Source organism: Chanos chanos, chromosome 12 (assembly GCF_902362185.1).
Source record: "Chanos chanos chromosome 12, fChaCha1.1, whole genome shotgun sequence".
NCBI classification, from domain to species: domain Eukaryota; kingdom Metazoa; phylum Chordata; class Actinopteri; order Gonorynchiformes; family Chanidae; genus Chanos; species Chanos chanos.
The window spans coordinates 19589451-19612806 of record NC_044506.1 but is presented as its reverse complement, the minus strand read 5'-3'; the positions used below and the strand labels follow the sequence as shown (position 1 = coordinate 19612806).

The window sequence follows — 23356 nt, the reverse complement described above, 5'->3', positions numbered from 1 at the left end:
GTGTGTGTGCGTGTGTGTGTGCGTGTGTGTGTGCGTGTGTGTCTGCCGTGCGTGCGTGCGTGCGTGTGTGTCTGCTGTGTCTGCGTGTGTGCGCGTGTGTGTCTGCTGTGTCTGCGTGTTTGTGTGTGTGTGTGCGTGTGTGCGTGCGAGCAGAAGAAGCCAGCCCGCCGGCGGTACGAGACGTACGGGATGTATTCGGACGACGATGCGAACAGCGACGCCTCCAGCGCGTGCTCGGAGCGCTCGTACAGCTCGCGGAACGGAAGCATCCCCACGTACATGCGTCAGACGGAGGACGTGGCGGAGGTGCTGAACCGCTGCGCCTCCGCCAACTGGTCTGAGAGGAAGGAAGGGCTGATGGGACTGCAGAAACTGCTGAAAAACCAGCGCACGCTCAGGTTACACAAACAAACAAACAAACAAACAAAAACACACTCACAGATACAGAGCCATTTTAAAGTACAGAAAGAATGTTTATGACAAATATTGTCCCAAAAAACAAAAAAAAAAACTCTTTCACAAAAGCAGGCAGCTTCACTCCTCCATCCTGTGAGGCCTGACTGTCCTTCACACGGATCGATGTTTGCGTGTTTAGTTTTGATTGTGCGTGTCTGTATGTTGTTACATTTGATCGTGATGTCTGAGATTTTGATATTGTGGGTGCGTGTGTGTGACATAGCTTTATATGAACTTTGTCTCTGTTTGTTTTTTTGTTTTTGTTTTTTTTTGTAGTCGGGTTGAACTGAAGAGGTTGTGCGAGATTTTCACCAGGATGTTTGCCGACCCGCACAGCAAGGTACCATCGGCACGCCCGCTGTCACACACACCACCCACACACACACACACACCACACACACACACCATACACACCACACACACACACACTCTCTCACACACTCTCACACACACACACACACACACCCCATGTATAACAACCTGCCTTCAGTCTCACAAAGTAGTTAACAGTAGTTTATATCGGATTCTGCCACACCCAGAGCCTTGTTGTGAACACATCTCTATAAACACACACACACACACACACACACACACACACCTGTGAGGGCATGCAGTGTGTGTGCGCTAACGCTCGGGTCCAAAGCGCTCTCTGTCTCTTCTCCCTCTCTAACGGCATGTCAGCGTTTGGTTTGAGTGGAATTCTCCTGCTCCTCACACACGGGCAGCTCGGCACCTTTCGTTCACCGCAGTTCTGTCCCCCAAACCCCCCCTCCCTGCCCCCCCCGGTGTTTCTGACTATTTCTCTCTCTCTTACACACACACACACGCACACAGATACAGATACACACACTTGAAGTTCCACACAAACTACTCACCTAAGACTGTCACGTTTTTTTTCCTCAGAAGAGCTATATAAGTGTGTGAACAGTCATTATTGCATATTGTCTTTAGACTCTTTGGGTTGAATAATTGTATATATTGATAAACATTAACTGCAGGTCATGGGAAGCTCAGGCATGTATGCATGCTAATGAGTCTCCAAAAGGACAAACAACAACAGACAAACTGTGTCATTACAGTCACTGTTGTCATGGTTACGAGAAATCTCAGTTGATTTACATCAGAGTAAGTTTTTAACAAGGCTTTAAAACTGTTGTTTTTCAATAATATTTGAGGGTAACACATTAATGATTAATGATCATTGATTTTTGTATCATTAATCATGTTATGCACTTGTTAACTGACATTATGAGGAAATTAAAATGACAAGTGTTTGATCCGTCTCTAAGCTCAGTGAGAATTTTGCGCAGGCAAATCTCACGTCCACATGCACACACACACACACACAAAAACATGTGCACGCATACACAAACACGCGCGCACACACGCACGCGCGCGCACACACACACACACGTGCACGCACACACACACACACACACGCGTGCGCACACCCACGCACACACAAACACGCGCGCACGCACGCACTAACTCGCTCGTTCTTCATACGGCGTTGGAGTGGTTTTTGTTTTCACCCCCGCTCGGCTGCGATGTCTTTTTGGGATCTCTCTGGCCCCGCCTTCTTTTTCCTGCTGAACGGTCCGTAGCCCTGCCCCATAACTTTGATTGACGAAGTCTGGCCCCGCCCCTCTCTCTGATTTACAGCGTGAGTCCAGAGGCTTCGGCACGGCAGAATCCGGTATCAGTTCAGCCTCCTTTAAGGTACAACACACACACACACATACGCACGCACACACACACACACATACACGCTCACAAACACGCATCATTTGGCTGGAAAAACATCCAGCCAATAGAAAACTCCCTTCTCTGTATTTCAGACACTGCTTTCAAAATATTCTGAAGATGGTCTCTCATGAAACATATTTTGTTTTTGTTGTATTTTCTTCTTCTTCTTCTCTCTTCTTTCTAAACCGTCTCTCCCCTGTTTAAAGGTGTTGTTGTTGTTGTTGTTGTTGTTTATGTTTTTATTTGACATCAGATGTTCATGACCCTTTTTTTTTTTTGCCAGCCTTTTATCATATTTTACAAGCTGCCACGGCTATGAGTCAGATAAAACAGATGTTGTTTTTGAGCTGAGACTGTAGCGTATTATTTTAGAGCTGTTGATGCATTTGAATGTTTTTAAACTGTGTGGAAAAAAAAAAACAAAAACCGCACGTCTCTGGCGAGGAAACTCATTAGACTGTTCTGTCTTTACATGCCCTCCCCCACGTGGTTGATCTGTAGAGAGTAAGTTTGATTATCATTCCTTTTTCTGTTTGTTTGTTTTTTAAGCTCAATAACTGACCTAACACTTTCATTAAGGCACAGAGCTGCCACTTGTCTGGAGCCCATGCCTATGGCTGCCTTAACACTCTCTTCTAAATCTCTGGTTTCCGTGTGTATGGACCTAACAGACCTGAGGGTTACATCACTAATCCGCTAACCAATCCTTTCCATCCATCTTAGCATCTTCAATCGTCCAATCATATCAGTGATCCCTTTCTGCTGATTTGCCTTCATTGCTGCCAGCCAATCAAGAGCTTTGGCCTGGGCAAACGTTTAAACTTCCTTTTCTCTCATTGGTCCTGACCGCTGTGATTCAGATGATCACTCGCGCTATGGCATTGGTCTTCATTACACTGTGATATTCATTTGCAGTCTAGCCATTCAGTCTTGTATAAGAATTAGTGATCGCTAGCGCTGGGCGTATTTGTCTGCTCCATGCTGGCTCTACAGAAAGGCCAGTATTATCTTAGTGTATGGAAAGCTAAAGAGCACAGACTGTTTTAAAAAGCAGTCCTTTAAAATGTTCAGATGATTGGATTATATAAAACACTGCTCTAATGCAATAAGGTACATTTGATCATTTGCATAAATAAAGTACATTTGATCATTTGCATAAATATGCTTGGTGCTTATGTTTTTTTTGGGGGTTTTTCGTTTAATGTTTATTTGTTTGTCATAGTGTATGAAGACCAGCTGTAGTGTAGCAGGTGGCACTGACGTTAGAAATGTGTCTGTGTCAGTCATGCATGTGGTGCGTGGAGAACTGTTAGAACTGTCTGTTAGTCGTCCACAGCATGCTCTTTCTGTGAAGGACTGATGTTAAGAAGCCGAGTGTTCAGGGTGTATGGCGCTCACGCGCACCGATAAAGCATCCCATGATTCCTCAGCACGCGGGCATGTGACCAGTTGGGTTTTGTGGTGGTTTTTTATTAAAGAAAACAAACAAACAAACAAATGTGACCCTTTATCTAATGGATGACTGTGTCTGTCTGTCTGTGTGTGTCTGTGTGTGTGCGTGCGTCTGCACAGGTGTTCAGTATGTTTCTAGAAACACTAGTGGACTTCATAGTGGTTCATAAGGACGAGCTGCAGGACTGGCTGTTCGTGTTGCTCACTCAGCTCCTGAAGAAGATGGGCGCTGACCTCCTGGGCTCCGTACAGGCCAAAGTCCAGAAAGCCCTGGACGTCACAAGGTACTGCCGCCAAAAACCTGGCCTCCCCGCCCTCAAATCTATCTCCCGCTACCCTGTAAATTAGAAAAGACATTTTGCCAAAAATGCTTTGCCTGTAGAGATACATACACTGCTGTGTGAGTGTATTCAGTGATTTTAAAAAAAATTGCCTTTCGATGCCTCAACACTGCTGTGACTGTTCCTCACTCTCTACCCCCCCCCCCCCCGCCCCCCCTCACAGGGAGTCATTTCCTAATGATCTACAGTTCACCATTCTGATGAGGTTCACAGTGGACCAGACACAGACTCCTAACCTAAAGGTATGTGCTAATTCTGTCTGTCTGTCTGTCTCTGTCTGTCTGTCTGTCTGTCTGTCTGTCTGTGTCTGATTGTTTCTCCATACCGACTTGGATCTGTTAAAGACATGGACTTAAATGTGTGGATTTGTAATTTGAGGAGAATCTGAGAGACTCATCTCTTAGCCTTGGGAACTCATTTTTGCGCTCAGCTCATCTTGTGGTTTTTGTTCAAAAATATTCCCATTAGTCATGTCATATGTAGGTATCAATAGCTAGCAGCATGATTAGACTAAACTTATGACCTGTAATCAAACTTTTCTTTCTGAGTCATCGGGCAAGATGCAGTCTTTTGATTTGCAGTCTTTTGATTTGACTCTTCATATTTTAAACAAAGTAGTTTCAGTCCAGTAAGCTGATTTACTGAGTTAAACGGAGTAATTTTTGATTGAGAGTTCAAAAGGTTGGAGACATTGGGGTTACACAGCAGACAGTGTGGGCTTTAGAACAGTGGTTCTCTGTCCTCCTGCTGGAAACCCACAGTGTGGTATATTTTAGGCCTGTCTCAGCTCTTAACGCACAGTTTAACTCATCATGAATCATTCAGGCCTTTGATTAACTGAGGCAACCATGATAGAGCAGAGAGAGAGACCTATGATGTGTGTGACTGATAGAGCAGAGAGAGAGACAGAGAGACCTGTGATGTGTGTGACTGTGATAGAGCAGAGAGAGAGAGACCTGTAATGTGTGTGACTGTGATAGAGCAGAGAGAGAGAGACCTGTAATGTGTGTGACTGTGATAGAGCAGAGAGAGAGAGACCTGTAATGTGTGTGACTGTGATAGAGCAGAGAGAGAGAGACCTGTAATGTGTGTGACTGTGATAGAGCAGAGAGAGAGAGACCTGTGATGTGTGTGACTGTGATAGAGCAGAGAGAGAGAGACCTGTAATGTGTGTGACTGTGATAGAGCAGAGAGAGAGAGACCTGTAATGTGTGTGACTGTGATAGAGCAGAGAGAGAGAGACCTGTAATGTGTGTGACTGTGATAGAGCAGAGAGAGAGAGAGACCTGTAATGTGTGTGACTGTGATAGAGCAGAGAGAGAGAGACCTGTAATGTGTGTGACTGTGATAGAGCAGAGAGAGAGAGACCTGTGATGTGTGTGACTGTGATAGAGCAGAGAGAGAGACCTGTAATGTGTGTGACTGTGATAGAGCAGAGAGAGAGACCTGTAATGTGTGTGACTGTGATAGAGCAGAGAGAGAGAGACCTGTAATGTGTGTGACTGTGATAGAGCAGAGAGAGAGAGACCTGTGATGTGTGTGACTGTGATAGAGCAGAGAGAGAGAGACCTGTGATGTGTGTGACTGTGATAGAGCAGAGAGAGAGAGACCTGTAATGTGTGTGACTGTGATAGAGCAGAGAGAGAGAGACCTGTAATGTGTGTGACTGTGATAGAGCAGAGAGAGAGACCTGTAATGTGTGTGACTGTGATAGAGCAGAGAGAGAGAGACCTGTAATGTGTGTGACTGTGATAGAGCAGAGAGAGAGAGACCTGTAATGTGTGTGACTGTGATAGAGCAGAGAGAGAGAGACCTGTAATGTGCGTGACTGTGATAGAGCAGAGAGAGAGAGACCTGTAATGTGTGTGACTGTGATAGAGCAGAGAGAGAGAGACCTGTGATGTGTGTGACTGTGATAGAGCAGAGAGAGAGAGACCTGTAATGTGTGTGACTGTGATAGAGCAGAGAGAGAGAGAGAGAGAGAGAGACCTGTAATGTGTGTGACTGTGATAGAGCAGAGATAGAGAGAGAGAGAGAGACCTGTAATGTGTGTGACTGTGATAGAGCAGAGAGAGAGAGACCTGTAATGTGTGTGACTGTGATAGAGCAGAGAGAGAGAGACCTGTAATGTGTGTGACTGTGATAGAGCAGAGAGAGAGAGACCTGTAATGTGTGTGACTGTGATAGAGCAGAGAGAGAGAGACCTGTGATGTGTGTGACTGTGATAGAGCAGAGAGAGAGAGAGACCTGTAATGTGTGTGACTGTGATAGAGCAGAGAGAGAGAGACCTGTAATGTGTGTGACTGTGATAGAGCAGAGAGAGAGAGACCTGTAATGTGTGTGACTGTGATAGAGCAGAGATAGAGAGAGAGAGAGAGAGAGAGAGACCTGTAATGTGTGTGACTGATATGGCAGAGAGAGAGAGACCTGTGATGTGTGTGACTTTGATAGAGCAGAGAGAGAGAGAGACCTGCAATGTGTGTAACTGTGATAGATCAGAGACAGAGACCTGTGATGTGTGTGACTGTGATAGATCAGAGACAGAGAGACCTGTGATGTGTGTGACTGTGATAGATCAGAGACAGAGAGACCTGTGATGTGTGTGACTGTGATAGATCAGAGACAGAGAGACCTGTGATGTGTGTGACTGTGATAGATCAGAGACAGAGAGACCTGTAATGTGTGTAACTGTGATAGATCAGAGACAGAGAGACCTGTGATGTGTGTGACTGTGGGTTCCCAGAAGTGCAGAGAGGTAACAGAGAGTAGAGTTGATCACCAGGCTCATCCCTGGGTCACCCAATCCCAGCTGACAGTGAAGAAAGTGTGAATATTAATAAAGAAAAAGAGTTGTCAAGTTGTCCGTGTCAGGCCACGCTGATGGTACCATCACAGTGTAATGAGTGGGTAAGTGGAAAAACAACACTGCTGTCTCGTCAGGTTTCTCAGTCCAGTCCAGTCATCAACCTGTACCTGTTTGTTTCAAACCTGCGCTGCAACACAGGGGATTCAGGTGACCCAGTGTGATTATGATCCAGTCAGATGATTCAGGTGTACCAGTGCTGGGCAGGGAGGCACTGAGGGCCGGGTTAAGAATCAGACTGGTTTTGCAGACCGTACGTGTGTTTGAATCCATTTAAAATGTTTCTTCTAACAAGTACAGCAGTGGCTTTTGTGATTATCTGCGGAATGTCAGGTTGAAATGTGTTGTTTGCTTTTCAGGTTTAAATATTTTTTTAAGTGTTAGTTTTGGGGAGTAACCTCTGGTTTTGTGATAAGGCGTGAGGTTTTGAACAGTAACCTCCGGTTTTGTGATAAGGCGTGACGTTTTGAACAGAGCCTGTTTGTTTGGATTTGGGGTCAGCTCCGCCCGACTCGAGTAACTCCAGAGCTGCTTTAAGGTCACTGCGTAGTTTGCCACCATTTGAACCCCCTCCTCACGCGGACAGCCTCCACCCAACCCAACCCAACCCCACCCCATGCCACGCCCATCTTTTCTTTCTGCACCCTCTGCTCAGGTCTGTGTCCTCTATATTCTCCATTCCCATCCGTCCCTCCCTCCCTCCCTTCTTCCTCTCTCTCTCTCTCTCTCTCTCTCTCTCTCTCTGTTTTTCCCACTCATTGACTGGCTCTCCTCTTTCTCTCTGAAGCTGGGGAAGAGGCGCTGTTGCCGATACGGGGGCGGGGCTTTAGAATTGCTTCCCCTCAGAAAGAGACGACATGCTTGCACACTGCAGCAACATATCCAAGTGTGGAACCAAGCAGTACAGGTCAGTGTGACTCAGGGGAAGCAATTCTATAACGCGCAGCTCCAGTAGGCAGGCGGAGAGAAGGAGAAAGTGGACATGACACCTCTGATTAGTCCATCTTCATGCCAGACTTGAAGGTCATCCCCTCGACAGTACATTTCTTTACTTAACGCACACTGAGTCAACTTGAATCGACTTGAATCAATCTGAATCAACATCTCCAAGTCCTTGATGGGTCAAATCTGATATATTAATGAGGTATTGGCGTGAAAATGTGCTGTCCAGAGGGATAAAATCATTTAAAACCATGCATTTAAATCATTGCTCTGTTTTAAAGCGACAAACTAAACAAGTCCTTTATTTCACACAGTGAAACAGAGTGAAGTCAGTGTGACTGAATTATAAAATGAAAAAAAAAAACACAACTACAAAATAAAACAAAGTGACATGCTGTCAGTAATGTCAGTGTGAGAGAAAACCCCTGTTCTCTTTCATGAAAGGCTGAGACACAAACCAAACATTTTGAGATGGTTATTTCTGGAAACTTTGACTTTGAGCTCTGGAAGGTGTAGCGAACCTGCTGTTCATCCCTATCTTAGACACTCGGTCGCTTACACAGATGACTACCGTTTAGTCGTCTTTCGCCTGCATTCACCTTCTCCCTCATCTCATCCTTAACCTATGACCTGTGTGAGCCAAACTCAGTCGGACGTGTAAATGTGTTTTATGACCGTGGGAAATTTGTTGTAATGACCAGCTACTTTGCTGTAAATTGGTGCCCCTGTGTTCGTTGGTGAAGTCCACACTCTTGCTGTTAAATGAGACGCTATTCTTGTGCTGCGCTAATGTGCTAACGTGACGCTAACACTTTTAATGAGATTGATGGACTGAGAGGACATAGTGAGAAAATGGCTGTGAAAATCCTGCTTAAATTATGGAAATTGTGCTTTAATATTAAATGACAGAAGATGCTAGCGGGCCGTGAGGACCGGAAATTGCAGAGATGCAGTGACGTTTCTCTAAGGTTGCGTTTACGTCGCGGTTAATGTTTGCAGGAAAAGTGGCGTGCTGTGAGAATGCAGTGGAAACGTGGTGGTAACGTTTTGATGTCATTGTTGCAATGTTTCATGTCTACGACAAAGGAGTGGTGCTAACGGTGTGTTGACGCTGTGGTAACGTTATATTTATGTTGTGCGCGTTTGCAGGTGAAAGTGGCCATTCTGAAATACATAGAGACGCTGACGCTCCAGATGGAGCCGCAGGACTTCGTGAATTCTAGCGAGACCCGACTGGCCGTGTCCAGAATTATCACTTGGACCACGGAACCTAAGAGCTCTGACGTTAGAAAGGTAAGACATACTCACACACACACACACACACACACATTCTGAGGGCATCATGGGGACTTGAGCGTCAGCAGTTTAATATGTCTATTTGTATTAACTGTTATCTGTCCCTTTTACCATGTGGTTCAGTACAAACCAAAATGTCAAATCTAGCTGAAACTGAACAGTGTACCGCTGACTGAGGGTTTTTCTTTGAAATGGCCGGCAAGTGATGTGGGGAGTCTCACTCTGTGCTCTGATTGGTTGCAGGCAGCACAATCTGTGTTAATCTCACTGTTCCAACTGAACACGCCAGAGTTTACCATGCTCCTCGCAGCCCTACCCAAAACCTTCCAGGATGGAGCCACTAAACTACTGCAGAACCATCTACGCAACACGGGCAATGCAGCACAGGTCACACAAACACACACACACACACTTAATCAAACGCTCACACAAACACACCCGCTTGATCACAAACACACACTTAAACGCAAACACACACACTTAAACGCAAACACACACACTGAAAAACCAGTAGCACAGCAGAGGGAACAGCATGGCTCATATTATTGGATGAGTGAACTCTTGGTGTGTAAGAGTCTTGTGGTGTTGTCTTATTGGTTGTTGTTCTGTGTTTCAGGCTCCGATGGGAAGTCCTCTGACGAGACACACACCGCGATCACCTGCTAGCTGGTCCAGTCCACTTACCTCCCCAACCAACACATCACAGAACACACCTTCACCCAGGTAACACACACACACATTTTCACCGACCTCAGCCAACTCACACGTACTTAAAACAAACATGCCCTTACAGATCCGCACACAAACACACACAGACATTAAACTCTCTTAACAAACACATTCCAAAGCAAACATTTGTTTCTGTTTACACACACAACTCAAACCCAGCACATCTGTGTATCTTCTCAAACAATGTACCTTATGTAATTTGTCCCTATCTTTCTCTTTGTGTGTGTGTGTGTGTGTGTGTGCAGTGCATTTGACTATGACACTGAAAACATGAACTCTGAGGAGATCTACAGCTCTCTGCGAGGAGTCAGTCAGGCCATCCAGAACTTCAGTGTCCGCAGCCAAGAGGACATGACAGAGCCTCCCTGTAAGAGAGAGGGAGACGGAGGAGAGGAGGTGAGAACAGAGGGATGGAATGTAGGGAGGTGACTGAGGTGAAGGAAAATGCATTACTTACGGACACTCCCACAGCTGAGCACCACGCTGTGTCTTTGCGTGTGTGTGTGTGCGTGTGTGTGTGTGTGTGTGTGTGTGTGCACTGAATGTATGTGTAAGCTGTTCTCAGCACTCCTCCTTATTTTGGAGTTTGCACCTGACTCTCTCTGTAACCCAATATGAGACAGACGTCTGAATTCTTAGACTGGTCAGGAGTGATCTCTCTCTCTCTCTCTCTCTCTCTCTCTCTCTCTCTCTCAGACTAGTGGACTAGTGTGCTGTAGTAATGTGGAGAGTTCAGGGTAACTGACCTTTCCTGGCAGGGTCACCTCAGTAACATGACTTTCCCCTCTGCGTTAATCTGTCAATCACACGCCACTTAAGACGCCAACTTGTCATATTTCGGATGTTTTTGACAACGAACTCATTTCTCTCTTAAAAAAAAAAAATGAAAGAAAAGGAAAAAAAACAGAAGACCTTCCGAAGACTGTATCTCAGTGTCCTCAGTTTGCTCTTTTAGAGTTTCCCCAGAGCTGAACCAATTTATCTGTATTACACCGATACACTGCACTTCTAACTGTCAAAAGCTCTGTATAAAACGATATGTAAAAGTGCATTTCAGACAGGAAAAGCTCTGTATAAAACGATATGTAAAAGTGTATTTCAGACAGGAAAAGCTCTGTATAAAACGATATGTAAAAGTGTATTTCAGACAGGAAAAGCTCTGTATAAAACAATATGTAAAAGTGTATTTCAGACAGGAAAAGCTCTGTATAAAACGATATGTAAAAGTGTATTTCAGACAGGAAAAGTTCATCAGGAACATGCTTCATTATTGTTATGATTAGCCAAAAAAAATGTAACCAAAAATCATTTGCCACCAATGCTATGGTCTATTGTATGGTAGTTGTATTTACTGTGTGTGTGTGTGTGTGCGTTCACACACAGGGAGCTGCGGATTCATCAGACACCGGGCGGACTGTGTTGGACAATAAAACATCGCTGCTCAACACCATGCCCCTGCTCTCCTCCAGTCCCCGTCCAGTCAGAGACTACCAGCCAATCAGTTACTCTGACTCCTCCTTTGGCTCCTCCCCCTTTAACAAGAGTCTAAAAGACACAGCCCTGGATCAAGACGCGGAGTCTCTCACTGACGGTATTGTCATTGTATATGTTGACTGTTATTAGCTAGCCTCCCTCAATATCACATATTAAGTCTATTAGCATGCACAAATTGTGAGCTGGTTATCATAATTCTTTAACTTCTGTTGGCATGTAATAAAACACTCCTGCTGCAAAATTCAAAAACCAAGACAATAGTTAATAAATTCTTCAGCAGGCCGTTAGTTTTCATTCAGGATGATTTTGAGTAACAGAGAAAAGTATGAATTGAGTAACAGCACTTGACTTGATGAATCCTCTTAGTTCGGTAAGGCACTGTATATTTGATCTGTAATAATTCTGTTCTAATCACTTATTGGCCGATTCTGTTAACAGACAGCGGAGTGGACCAGTCAGAGGTAGTGGCAGAGCTGCTCAAAGAGCTGTCCAATCACAGCGAGCGTGTGGAGGAGCGGAAGGCGGCACTGTGTGAGCTCATGAGACTGATCAGAGAAACCCAGCTGCATGTCTGGGACGAACATTTCAAAACCATCCTATTGCTGCTACTGGAAACACTGGGGGATGGAGAGGTAGGCACGCACACACACACACACACACACACACACACACACACTCTTTCACTCTCACTCACACACATTTATACTTACTGTACTGTACTGTATAGTCTTACTGTATCCACTGACACACAGAAGAGTGATCAAGTCTATCGGTAATTAAAAGCTTCTCTCTCTCCCTCTCTGTCTCTCTCAGCACGTGATTCGTGCCTTGGCATTGCGTGTACTGAAGGAGATACTCAACAGACAGCCGTGGCGTTTTAAGAACTACGCTGAGCTCACCATCATGAAAACCTTAGAGGCGCACAAAGATCCCCACAAAGAGGTTTGATTTACCTCCGCGTTACGTCTAAAAGTATACATACAGAACTCCAAATCAATGCACTAATGAAAATGGTCAAAATTTCACCTTCGCACTTGGTGTGTGTGCGCGTGTGTGTGCGTGTGCATGTGTGTGTGCGTGTGCATGTGTGTGTGTGTATGCGCGTGTGTGCCTGTGCATCCGTGCGTGTGTGTGTTTGTGTACACTCGCGTGCGTGCATCCGTGCGTGTGTGTGTTTGTGTACAGGTGGTGCGAGCTGCAGAGGAAGCAGCGGCCATGTTGGCCAGTTCCATCAGTCCTGACCAGTGCATTAAGGTGCTTTGCCCCATTATCCAGTCAGCCGACTACCCCATCAACCTGGCAGCCATCAAGATGTTAACCAAAGTCATCGAACGGCTGCCCAAGGAGAGCCTACAGCAGATGCTTCCAGAGATAGTCCCTGGACTTATACAGGTGACAGTCCATAAGCATGGATATCCATGTGTAAAACATCTGGACTTTAGATTGAAATGAATAAGCTTGACCAGGCCTGGAGCATTTGCAGTAGTGCGTCCTGTTTACTGTATGAGGCCTGGTTGTTAATTATATACACAGGGTTGTGAATGCTTTCTGTAACCATTATCTCCCATCAGGACTTCACATTGGCAGAGACAGTGTTAATGGATATAAAGGGTATTCTAAGGTTTGTGTTGTAGTGATGGTGCTGGGTTATGTGGAGGGTTTATAGTGTCTGTCTTTTTTTTTTTGACCTGTCTTTATTCAGGGTTACGATAACTCTGAGAGCAGTGTACGGAAAGCATGTGTTTTCTGTCTGGTGGCTATCCATGCTGTGATTGGAGAGGATCTGAAACCTCACCTGAGTCAGTTGTCTGGAAGCAAGGTAAGCTGTCTGTGAACACACACACACATATGCACATTCTGTCTCTCTCTTATGCTTATTTTTGATTTCTATATCAAGTCGAAACCATTGAATTTCCATTCTAAGGTGTTGAAATGATCTCTTTCTCTCTAACACTGATGCAGATGATAAATCTCTCTCTCTCTCTCTCTATGTGCGTGTGTGTGTGTGTGTGTGTGTGTGTGTGTGTGTGTGTGTGTGTGTCCAGCTGAAGCTGTTGAATTTGTACATAAAACGAGCTCAGAGTGGCTCCAGTGGAAGTGACCCGCCCTCTGACATGGGAGGACAAGGCCTGTAGCGCCAGCCTGTGGACTCACAGCTACTCGGACACTCTGAGGGCAAAAGGCCAGAGCAGTCTTTTCAACACGCAAGCCACACGCGCGCTCACACACACATACATACACTCAAACACACGCGCTAACACACACACACACAGTGAATATGTACACAACGCTTACTCGCAGGAGCACGCATGCACACACACACACACAGACGCACACACATGCACACTTACACTCCTACACACAGACGCATACATAGCTGGACATCCTTCCCAGCCCTCTGCTGTCCACTCTGAGACCCTGAACGCTGTTGGACTTGTCTGAAAACAACCAGCCAGGCCAAGTATAAAACCTGCCCTCCAACAAAGAGACATCAGCTCTTCTGCGTGTGCGTGAGTGAGTGAGTGAGTGTGTGTGTGTGTGTCTTGTAGATGTCAAAGGTGAGCTAAAGTTTAATGGTAGAGGAGGTTGTTCCCTGGTTCTAAAGGAGGGAGTATGTATGTGTAATGTGTATGTAGGAGCAGATAGAGGGAAAATGCCACCAGAGTCACTGGAAACTTCTGTCCCTGATGTCATTTTTATTAAAGAGCTTTTGGGATAACTCGGATTTCTATGGCGCGGTTTGGAAAACCTGTGTCTGAGAAGAGGAAACATCATTAACGTATAATAGCTCATTAATAATTATTAACGGTCATATCTGATTCATAATACTAGGCGGTTGGTCTAGCTTGCTCTATTATAAAGCATATTGTGCTTGGCTATATGCATGTCATGTTTAAAAACAGAACCTTCTTATCTGGCCGTTTACTCCATTATCCGCGCGAAACTACCGCCCCAAAAATTCGGGTCTTGTTCGTCGCGTGTGGCCAGACGTGACTGATCATTAAGACCACGTTTATCTAGCATATCGAAAAAGAAATTTCAAGGGAGTAATTGGAAAGGTATCGTGTTGTCCGCGAGGGCACGCGGATCCTTCACAATCCCAAAGTGTCATTCTTCTCCGATGGGAAATTTGTAGAAATGTATTTACGCATTGAAATGGCAAAAATGTCGTGTCACTCTCCTCCCTGTAGTGTCATTCTTTCTCTCCTGTGAGGAAGTCTTTCCACTGTTGTGATTCTCGCTGCATTTCTAGAACTGTGCTAATTATAAAAATTAAAATAAAAGAAAACTGTACAGACATGAACCAAATGTGCCTGTCGTCTTCTGTGAAAGTTACTAAAATTGTGATAACTGTCAGTATAATGGTTATGTTGTTATGTGTTTGTGGCAGTATATATCTGGAGATACAAGCACAAAACCCTCATTATAGGATGCACTCACACCGAGCCACATCAGCATTGGATATTATTGAGTGTCCCTGACTTCACAACAATTTTTTTGTTTATGGCACGAGAGTAGCCTGTTAAGTGACCTCATTTCCGCCGAACTCGGGGCTCATGGGAGGAGGACACATTTATTCAATATACAAGAAAGGCGTAGGTAGTTAACCTCTGAACAGTCACAGTTCTCTCTCTCTCTCCTTTAATCCCTCCCCTGCACGCAGACGTAGCAGAATTTTTTTTTTGTGTGTAGTTTATCCCAGCGGCTCTGTGGTTAATTTACAGGTGGAAATTCCCAGGTCTAATAAAGAATATTGGAAATGTACTGGGCATGTTACGCAACGGCATCGTCGCGCGCTCCCACGGCCACAGAAGACAGCTGAAGTAATCGAATATCATAACGACAACTGAGCAAGAGAAAAGTGCTCCACATGAGTGTCCCGAACCCCTTTTCCTTGTCGTGATTATGCAAGTGTGTTTGTCCCCTGAGCTGGCCGGGCCTCATTGATCGTGAGCCATGCTGTTCTGGCAGCCGTGCACGGAGAACTTTCATGTGCAGCATCGTACCGACTGCAGCTACTCACGGTAAGCCCGTGGGAACGCCGGGTATCGCTTCACATCACAAAGCTTCAGCCTTAAAGTTTATTTACATACCAACCATGTATTCTTAATAAGACGTATAAGCAACATTTATCATTTGACAGTAGGCCTATAGAAGAGATTCCTGTCGCCTGGTGGAGGAGTGATTAGTGTCGTGTCCCATGGTCACACTTATCAAGGGCTAAAACTGTGATATGTTGTCTTAGTTCTTCTGCACTTCGCACCATACAATTGAAATTGAAAACGGGGGTTTTCGTATCTTTACATTCTTTTGAGTTCATGAGGACCAATCGTGCGAGTTTATTATAGTAGACTGTATTTGGGCATGGACACCCGCCGACTTTATTCACCGGTATTTTTTCGAAATGAGCCTGGACTTATCTTCGTGACAGCACTTTTTCAAAGTAAGTAGATAACTGACTCTATATTAGATAATATTGCTCCTTGCAGAGTAATTACACAGGCTCAAGTGCTGTGACTAGCAAATAACAAGTATTTACTGTGTAGTGGCGCTTTGGGTCCGCTACCGAGACCCACTGGGGAAAATGTTTCGAACACATTTTTACAATTTGCCCATGGTTTAATTCATTACCAAACTCATCCTCCGTGTCGGTTAAGTTCATGTCAGCTATGGAATGCATGTAGTCTGCTGACGAATGCATTATGTCTGCAATATAAAAAAACAAAAAACAAAAAGCAGAAGTCTTGTGAGTTAGTCGGGGAGTCCAGTGAAACGCTTCTGTTATTTACTCATTTTGCTTATCTGAATGAGCTGAATTTACTTGGAAATGAAGACTAGAAGATGAGTCTCGATGAATCTGATCCAGAGCCTACGCATATAAAGTAGCGACAATAGTCGTGACCATGGAAATGTATAGAAGCGATAACAAATCCTAAATCTAAAAACTTTATGTCGCTGGACTTTCCACTTCCCAAGCATAGTTTGAGTTAAGGAATGACGGCTCCTTTTGGGGTCCTTATTGGATATGCAGGTGTCCGTGGGCTCTGGTGAAGCGCGGCGATTGGCTGACAAACCCTCCGCGTACTCTGGCTGTCATACGCATAGACTACCCGAGCCGTACTTGCTCGCTCTGTTTCGTCGCTTACGAAGCCATGTTTATGCGCAATGATTCTTAGGTGGTCGCCTCGCACAGTATTTGAGTATTTCCATCTGCATTCGGTCGTCGGCAAAAATGAAATTAGGAGAGCGTTTTCGGGTGTTAACTGATAACATCGCATATAGCTCTTCGTAAAATTTTAAAGTGGCCAGATTAAAGAAATTGAATATTTGGAATAATCTGAAGCTACAGGCCCGAACTGACATTGCGCGTAAATACGGTGTGTTGATTGTCAACAACGTCCTCCCACGTCTGTTTTACATAATGGGTGATCACGCACAGATGTGCTCTGCTATGTTGCTAAGCTCGCTGCTATGAGTGTACTGTAGTTGGAGAGTTAACCCGTTTTTTCCGTAATTATCTTAGCATGCAAGCAACAGCGCTAAAAATTTAAACGGGTTGGCATTATTCGTAGACCGATTTGCCATTTTACGCAGTTGCTTGAGAAGATCTCATCGCTTTCTGTTTTGAATAGCTAACGTACAGTAACTTAATGGCGAAGCGCAGAGCTAACACAAGAGCGCTGTTCATTTTCCTCATCATCTTCAGCAGCTAGCCTCCTGCCGGGTAGCCAGCTAACTAACCTAGCTAGCTGACTCTTTTGTGGTCTGTGTTACGGTAAGCGAGCAAAGCTGGCGGCCCTCCGTTTGGAACCAGAGGATAAGGATCTCGGCGCCATGGCGTGGGTGCTGAAGATGGACGATGCCACCATCGAGTCCGGTCTCGTACATGACTTCGATGCCAGTCTGTCCGGTATCGGGCAGGAACTCGGGGCTGGCGCCTATAGCATGAGGTTAGAGCACTTAGCTAGCCTACCTTTACTAAGTAACACAGTCCTGCCCAGTTTTCTGTTTCTGCTAACCATCTATGTATGATCGTGTTTAATAACAAGTTGGCCGACTTCTCAGTAACCCATGTTTGGGCTACAGCACAAAAAAATGCTTCGACAGGGTTTTCGTTCACGCGGTTTTACATCAAATGCAACAGTAAAGTGACTTGATGACAACAATAGGCTATACGTTGAATTCCGTTACAGTTGTGACACTGGCGCTTGGTTTATGACGTTATCACTATCAGCTATGTTATCTTTATTATTATATTGCAGCTTGCAACAGAAGTTCGCTGGAAACCGACGCTACTTTGTAGTTACAAACTTGCGTGCTGCTGCGTAGAACAACATGTTCTCAACAAATGTGCAGTGTGAATTGCTTTCAGCTAGGCTAAAATGAACTTTTATTTGGACCTCATTTGAACGGCTTTTGAATAAGTTACAACGGACTTTAGTGACTGGTGTCCATAGGAGTATTTACCTTACCGACGAACTGTCTTCAACTTTAACTTAAAGAGACTTTGAATACCACATGGGATGACGTCATACGGGAGTGTGTTCCCGATACACATCTTGTGTTCTCAATTTGCCGGTTACTCTGCCTACTCCCACACGTTGACAATAGTGTATGTTTCTATGTTAAGGTCTTCGAAGTCTTGTTCTTCACCCGTCTTTCGGCTCCCTGTGTGTTTTGATTTCAAATATGGAACATTAAAGTGTCAGTTTGTTTGTTTGTTTGTTTTCTTCAAGAGAAGACTAAATGTTGCGATACAAGAGAGTTCATTATTATGGTCGTGCGCGTGCTTCGTTGTGTCGGTGGCCTGAGGTTTTCGGCTTTAAATATCCCTTGTGCCCAAAGCAGACGGACTGTTTATAAATTTATGACTGTTCTCAACTCAGTTAACATTGACTTCAGGAGATGGACAAAGTCCCATAACTCAGGTTATCAAAATCAGTCCTAGCCTTTTGAGAAGGACAGGTTTTAACACAATAGCCCACCTGCTGTTCGTCGTGTTTTATCCGAGTAGCTCTATTGTTCCATGCGGACATCTCGTTAAGGGTCTTCTAATGAGAGCTTAATTTCAGACGTCTGTAGAGACACACACACACACACATACCAGTTGTGGTAGATGACTGTTATGCTCTCCCAGTGGGGTGCAGGTATTATGTTTTTTGTTTTTTTTTTGGTCATTTCATCGGTCAAAAATGATCTGTTGGCACCTGGTTGCAGCAGACACTTCACGTGGCTTGTGTAAGAGTCTGGGGTAATATTGAAAGGTCTTAGATGTTTACTGTTTCTGGTTTTCCAATAAGGGCCAGTGCTAAGGGCATCAGATGCAGTTTTTTGTGAGTGTGAGTCTCTGTTTTGTGCACTTTCCTGTTCAGTGCGTATGCAGAGCATGGAATAAAGATCCATGTGGGTGAAATGGCATGAAATTGACGTGATACATGTATAAATTAATACCAGTATGACACCCTCATATAAACTGTAAGGTCAAATTGCAGCTAACCTTTTAGTGAGTGAGTGAGGCCACTTGTTAACACAAGACATATGGTACATCTTGAATTTGATAGATATTCTTTTATTACTGCATTTGTTTCTCTGTCAGAAACTGGTTGAAGAATATGTGAAGTTGCAATCCTTAGAACTTGCTGTTGCAGTCTGGGTAACTAGTTATGTGTGTACATACAAAGCTCCTATAGCGTGCATGTCTAAATGTGCACTCCCTCTGTAGTAGAAATACATAGTAAGTCAACAGCCCACACATAGCTCAGGTTACCCGGAATGACTGCTAAGTGGTTTGGCAGAGTTTTGGGGTCACGCAGGAAAAAAATCATTATCAGCAGTTTAAATGGGTGCGTGTTTGAGTATGTTAGGTGTTGGCTTTGCGGTGCGTACGGATGTGAGTTGTGTGGAGGACAGCGGTGAATAGAACGTGTTGTGTTTTTGTCCAGGTTAAAGGGCGCAGGTTACTCCTATACTTTGGCATCCAAAAAAAAAACAGCTGAGCTAGACAGTGGTCAGCAAGTAAAGATGACACTATCAGGATTCGCCTTGGTTCTTGGCCAGTGTTAGCTTTTGGTGTAGGATTACTGCTATACTAGCACTATTTTTGGGTAAGCGTCGGTGTACAGCTTATAGTGAGTTTGGTATTAGCATGGGGCTAATGGTGAGGTTACCCCAGTATGACGTTATTTGTCATCATCTGGTTTAAATGATCTAGCGCTAACAGGCTTGACATGGCCTCCTCTCCGTCTGCGTTAATGTGAGACTGTGTCAGAGTGGGAAAGCAGTTGTTTGAGGACTTGGACAGAGAGAGAGAGAGTGTGTTGGAGATTAGTTATCTAACCTGCTGTCGGGACCCGTCTGCGGAGCGAGCAGCTGTGGAACGGAATGTTATGGTCGGGCAGCGTCGCGTGTTTGGAGAAGCAGATGCAGGATTCCTTAGCTGCACTGTTCCCTGCCGCACCGCCAGCAGCCACTGGTCCCAGTCATAGCTCAACCGTTCCTGTCTGACTGAGTCAGCACCTTCCACAAGACACTGCCCTGTTTACACTCCCCCTGAACTGCTGCATGAGAGAGAGATACAGACAGACAGAGGGAAAGAGAGAGACAGACAGAGGGAAAGAGAGAGAGCGAGAGAGAGGAGGGGGGGGTGAAGGGGAGTTGTATATGCATACATACATTGCAGGGGAATTCCTAGTGTGATGCATAGAGAGGAACAGAGTACATTTTCAATCGCGTCACAATGTTTTTTCCCCCTTGTTTCCTCATTTCTGACTCTCAATTTGGATCTCTCTCTCTCAAACACACACACGCACGCACGCACACACACTTATTTCCACCCTCCCTGGTACTCTGAGAGGGATAATGTGCTGTCTGTGTGTTTGTGGTTAAAGTCGCAGGGAGGAAAGGGTGGGTGTGTGTGTGTGTGTCTATGTAATTTTGTGGTAACAAGCCGTGCCGGGGGGGGGGTGTGGAGTGGAACCCCTGTTTGTGTGAACTCTTGGTCTCTATAGCAACAGTGCAGGAAATGGGTTTGTGAGTGGTTTATTAGTTTAACTGACAGGAGGAGGTGTAGACAGCTATGGCAGCATGGCTCCTGTAGAATATAATACTCTCTTTCTCTCCATCTCTCCTTTCTCTCCCTGTCTCCCTCTATGCGCAGTGATGTCCTGGCCCTACCCATCTTTAAGCAGGAGGATGTGAGTGTGCCCGTGGAGTCTGACAGTAAAAACCCTCCCTTTCAGTACGTCCTGTGTGCGGCCACATCACCCGCAGTCAAACTGCATGAGGAGACGCTCACCTATCTAAACCAAGGTGTGCTAACACAAACACACACACACACACACACACCCTTTTTCCTCTCTACCTCATAAAAAGAAGAGTTTTCTCAGGCCCTCGGTCCTGGTCATGCACAGTCAGCCTGCTCTGTGTGTCTGTACTCACTGGTCAGTCCTATGGAATTCTCTGTGTGTCTGTACTCACTGGTCAGTCCTATGGAATTCTCTGTGTGTCTGTACTCACTGGTCAGTCCTATGGAATTCTCTGTGTGTCTGTACTCACTGGTCAGTCGTATGAAATTGTCTGTGTCTGTACTCACAGGTCAGTCGTATGAAATTCGGTTGCTGGACAACAGGAAGATGGGCGAGCTCCCAGAACTCAACAATAAGACTGTAAAAGTGAGGAAGTGTGTGTCTCTGTGTGTGTGTGTGTCTGTGTGTGTGTGTGTGTGTGTCTGTGTGTGTGTGTGTCTGTGTGTGTGTGTGTCTCTGTGTGTGTGTGTGTGTCTCTGTGTGTGTGTGTCTCTGTGTGTGTGTGTCTGTGGCTGTCTCTGCTAAGAGAGGTAGCTTTTAGTGTGTTTGCGGAAATTAAATGCGTCAGCATTTAGAAATAAAGATTAAAAGAGAAGTAAACTAGTGATTGTTTGTTTGTATTTGCAAGATAATTGATTAGAGTGAAACAGAAGTCTAAAAAACATTCGACAGCGTTGAGTCCCTTCAGTCTTATAAAGTCACGTTCAAATGTGATTGTTGAAAAAAAGCTCATCTGGTAAACAGCAGAGGAGAATATTAAGTCCAGCAAACACTGTCATTCATTCATCTGAAAATATCATAACTTAATGTGCAGATTTTTCTTAATGCTGTAACCATTTTTTTGTAGAGTTTTAACAGTGTTTGTGTGCTTATGAAGCAGAATCAATATTTGAATGTATTGCTTTGACTGTTCTGAGTGGCATCTGCATTTGTGTAAAACTAAACAAGCGTTAGTTGTTTAGTTGTTTGTGCTAATGTAAAGGATGCTCTTTGTTTATTTATTTTTAAATAGCAGCAGAGGTATGTGCTAATCTGTGTATTATATGTTTTTTGTCGTTGTTGTGTAAATCAGAGCATAGTTCGAGTTGTGTTTCACGATCGTCGCCTCCAGTATATGGAGCATCAACAGCTCGAGGGCTGGAGGTGGAATCGTCCCGGCGACCGTCTCCTTGACATCGGTAAGAAGCCGTTTATTTGCTGCCGTAAAGTCTTTACGTGTTCTGGCGTATGTTTCACCAGTAAAAGCCCGGCCTGCTGAAAGACGGGAGTTACACGGCCAAAGCCGTCTCAGATTTATGATACAGATCTAGATCATTAAAGGATCTCTCTCCTGCCGCTTCAGCTCTGACAGACGTGCCCTGCCTGAGGGCAAACACTGACCCCTCTCTCTCTCTTGGAGCCGCCAGCCCAGACGGGCTAGAGGGCTTCCCAGCGTGACGTGGGCTTCCAAAGTTATCGCGGGGAAAGCTAAAACAAACCGGCCAGTTCGCCTTCAGCGGCTGTTACGTGCGCGTCGACGGCAGTTCTAACAATCACTTTTGAAGCCTCTTTTCTTATGAGACGTGTTTTCAGAGCGCTGTTTGGATTTGAACCTTGACCTCGGCGATAATCTGATACCTTGATGACGTACGTCACCGTTGACGCGCGTGAATCATGCAGGCGCCGTCGTCCAAGCGAACAGAATCATTTTTCTGCGTGGACATGGGGGATGGTTGCGAGCCAAAGGAGGACGGTTCTCCACTGTCCGGAGCGAAGTCATGATTTTGATCTCAGAGTGGAACAGAAAGACAAACATTTCATCTCTTAGCGTCTGTCCGTTAGCCCTCTGTGATGTTCAGCAGTGAGAGAGCTGTGCTCTGGTGTGGCAACATTGTCTGTCGGTACAGATCATCGTCTTCAATCCCAGAGGCTTTGTTTATAGGCGGTTCCTAAGCAACAGAGACAAAACATGTCTCTGTAAATCCACGACAAACAATAAATAGATATGCGTGAACAAAACAAAAACGCACACACGCGCGCACACACAGAGTAATGTACCAGAGATCGTCACATTTTTCGTTAATTTTTTTTAGAAACCCAGCGTTTTATCTCCAGTAAACAAACAAATGCATTTCAAACACTTCTGTCATGTCAGCGGTGAAGTGTTGGGTGAGGTCACACCCTGCTGAGTCCCTGTGTGTGTCTTTCAGATATCCATACGTCAGTGGGCGTTTCCGAAGTGTGTGAGAGTGTGAATGTGTGTGTGTGTGTGTGTGCGCTTTCATGTTCATGTTCACGCGTGTGTGTGTGTGTGTGTGTTTCAGTGTTGAACCCATGGGTGTGTTTCAGATATCCCTATGTCAGTGGGCATTTCTGACTATGTGTGCGTGTGCCTGTGTGTGTGCATGTGCATTTCTGTGTGTGTGTGTGTGTGCGTGTGCGTCTCTGTGTGTGTGTGTGTGTGTGTGTGTGTGTGTGTTTCAGATATCCCTATGTCGGTGGGCATTTCTGAGCCTAAAGCACATCCCTGTCAGTTAAACGCCGCAGAATTCCTCTGGGAGGTCTCCAAACGCGCCTCTGTCTTCGTACAGGTAACCAGCACACACACACACACACACACACACACACACCCAGCACAGCGCAGCCACTGTCTACACACGACATATACGACAAGAATAAAACTTGTTTTTGAAAGTCAGAGTACGTTTTCCATGTTAAAGGAAATCAAATTTAAACTGTCTTCCCCCAGTGTA

General features: G+C 45.1%; 2 protein-coding genes across 7 annotated transcripts in view; both read left to right on the top strand.

Moving 5' to 3' along the window:
* The window catches only part of clasp2 (cytoplasmic linker associated protein 2), a 54970-nt gene extending 41393 nt beyond the window's left edge, over nt 1–13577 (top strand). For 2 of the 4 annotated variants that reach the window (XM_030788672.1, XM_030788669.1), the window contains 16 exons: nt 154–398; nt 733–796; nt 2119–2175; nt 2704–2706; nt 3775–3938; nt 4159–4237; nt 8950–9093; nt 9340–9483; nt 9713–9819; nt 10071–10221; nt 11209–11416; nt 11758–11951; nt 12133–12261; nt 12505–12711; nt 13022–13138; nt 13365–13577. In XM_030788672.1, the coding sequence (XP_030644532.1) occupies nt 154–398; nt 733–796; nt 2119–2175; nt 2704–2706; nt 3775–3938; nt 4159–4237; nt 8950–9093; nt 9340–9483; nt 9713–9819; nt 10071–10221; nt 11209–11416; nt 11758–11951; nt 12133–12261; nt 12505–12711; nt 13022–13138; nt 13365–13454 (2103 nt within the window). In that variant the 3' untranslated portion in view covers nt 13455–13577. Of the gene's footprint in view, nt 1–150; nt 399–732; nt 797–2118; nt 2176–2703; nt 2707–3774; nt 3939–4158; nt 4238–8949; nt 9094–9339; nt 9484–9712; nt 9820–10070; nt 10243–11208; nt 11417–11757; nt 11952–12132; nt 12262–12504; nt 12712–13021; nt 13139–13364 lie in introns of all 4 variants that reach the window. The other 2 variants (XM_030788670.1, XM_030788671.1) reach the window with 2 other exon arrangements.
* Nucleotides 13578–15207: 1630 nt separating this feature from the next.
* ubp1 (upstream binding protein 1) overlaps nt 15208–23356 on the top strand; it is a 16422-nt gene continuing 8273 nt past the window's right edge. For 2 of the 3 annotated variants that reach the window (XM_030788772.1, XM_030788770.1), the window contains exons 1-5: nt 16602–17270; nt 20477–20628; nt 20914–20990; nt 21697–21802; nt 23088–23194. In XM_030788772.1, coding sequence (XP_030644632.1) covers nt 17155–17270; nt 20477–20628; nt 20914–20990; nt 21697–21802; nt 23088–23194 — 558 coding nt within the window. In that variant the 5' untranslated portion in view covers nt 16602–17154. Of the gene's footprint in view, nt 15345–16601; nt 17271–20476; nt 20629–20913; nt 20991–21696; nt 21803–23087; nt 23195–23356 lie in introns of those variants that run through there. The other variant, XM_030788771.1, reaches the window with a different exon arrangement.